The following is a 1608-nucleotide window of genomic DNA, read 5'->3' as shown; positions in this document are numbered from 1 at the left end:
ACCTATAACAGTGCACTTTCAGAACGTGTCATCATGGCCTCCTCCAGCACTGGTGAAGGAAGTAGCAAAATGAACCAATCCCAGATTGCTCAGCGCATGTGGGAGATGGCCAATAACATGGAGTACTACAATGCTGCAGATGAAATATATCAGTATGATCGCAAACAGCAGCAAGATATCCTTCAGGCCAAACCATGGGAAAAAGAGTATGTAAAGAGTCTGTAGAGTACCTTTGATAAGGGGAATGATGTTGATGATGTAATTATACCTGAAATTTATAGTAAAGATTTCCTTTTGCTTATGTGAGTGTTATTTATGTGTTACTTTAACATTTAGAGGTGATATTTGAAGTGAAAAAAATGTACTTGAACAAAGGTTTATATAAAATATGCAGACTTTTCAAGCAATAAATACTTAATTTGTACTTTTTCTTCAGCCCACACTTCTTCAAACAGATCAAGATCTCAGCCTTAGCACTCCTGAAGATGGTGATGCATGCCCGGTCTGGAGGCACACTTGAGGTCTGTGTTACATGGTGATATGATTGTATTTGGAGAGACAGTGAGTGAGGATACTTGAGAATTGTGTGAATATGCAAATTTGATAAGAAATTACATACAATATAAGAAGAATCTTTAACTGCAAAGACTTATGACTGTAAATTGTAAAAGTCCAGTTTATATATATACTTAATTATAGTATGTCCAAAGGCATGATGAAAGCATGTTATTATCAGCTGTAAAATATTATTTTCTAGTTTTGCCATAGGTTTACATTAAATAATTTTTATTCATAACAACAGGTGATGGGTCTAATGCTGGGAAAAGTTGACGGATCAATGATGATCGTTATGGATTCCTTCGCACTTCCAGTCGAGGGAACGGAGACAAGAGTTAATGCTCAGGCTCAGGCTTATGAATATATGACAGCGTATGTTGAAGCAGCTAAACAGGTAGGTTGATATGTGGTAATACCTACTTAGTTTTTTTCTTTGTACAGAGATTTAATTGAGATTTTACAGGAAAGAGAAAATTGTTTTTCTTTTGATACTTTCCTCAGAAGAGAGAATTTTTCTTATAGAATCTGGAGATAGTTGAATTCAGGTTTTCCCTTTTGTCTTCTCTCTTTCCTACTGACAGAATGTAATAGGAACTATTATTTGCTGAAAAGTTTGGAACTTATATTGTGATTAATTTAGTAAATTTTTCTTGCCTTAGGTTGGTCGCCAGGAAAATGTAATTGGTTGGTACCACAGCCATCCAGGATATGGTTGCTGGCTGTCTGGAATTGATGTGTCTACACAGATGTTGAACCAAAACTATCAGGAGCCTTTTGTCGCTATTGTGATCGACCCAATCCGTACAATTAGCTCGGGCAAAGTGAACATTGGGGCTTTTAGGACCTACCCAAAGGTAAGCTGGTTTTACTGTTGTGTTTTAATGATATGATAAGCTTATTGTGTAGTATAAATTATCACTGAAATATGTATTATTGTGACTATATTGCATTCAGTCTCAGGAAAGAAGAAACTGGCAGGTTATTTGTATTCTGTTCCATTCTGAATTGTAAGTCTCTTTCATAAAAAATAAAAGTGGTATTAAGGGCAGC

General features: G+C 35.8%; 1 protein-coding gene across 1 annotated transcript in view; it reads left to right on the top strand.

Moving 5' to 3' along the window:
- Positions 1–22: 22 nt before the first annotated feature.
- LOC119593147 (COP9 signalosome complex subunit 5-like) overlaps positions 23–1608 on the top strand; it is a gene marked incomplete at its 5' end in the record, with an annotated part of 4712 nt that continues 3126 nt past the window's right edge. Inside the window, 4 exon segments of the mRNA XM_037942112.1 lie at positions 23–206; positions 437–521; positions 803–952; positions 1218–1412. Of these exon segments, the coding sequence (XP_037798040.1) occupies positions 34–206; positions 437–521; positions 803–952; positions 1218–1412 (603 nt within the window).

This window comes from Penaeus monodon, chromosome 31 (genome assembly GCF_015228065.2).
Source record: "Penaeus monodon isolate SGIC_2016 chromosome 31, NSTDA_Pmon_1, whole genome shotgun sequence".
Lineage (NCBI taxonomy): Eukaryota > Metazoa > Arthropoda > Malacostraca > Decapoda > Penaeidae > Penaeus > Penaeus monodon.
The sequence above is the reverse complement of the archived record's forward strand: the minus strand, read 5'-3'. Positions and strand labels throughout refer to the sequence as shown.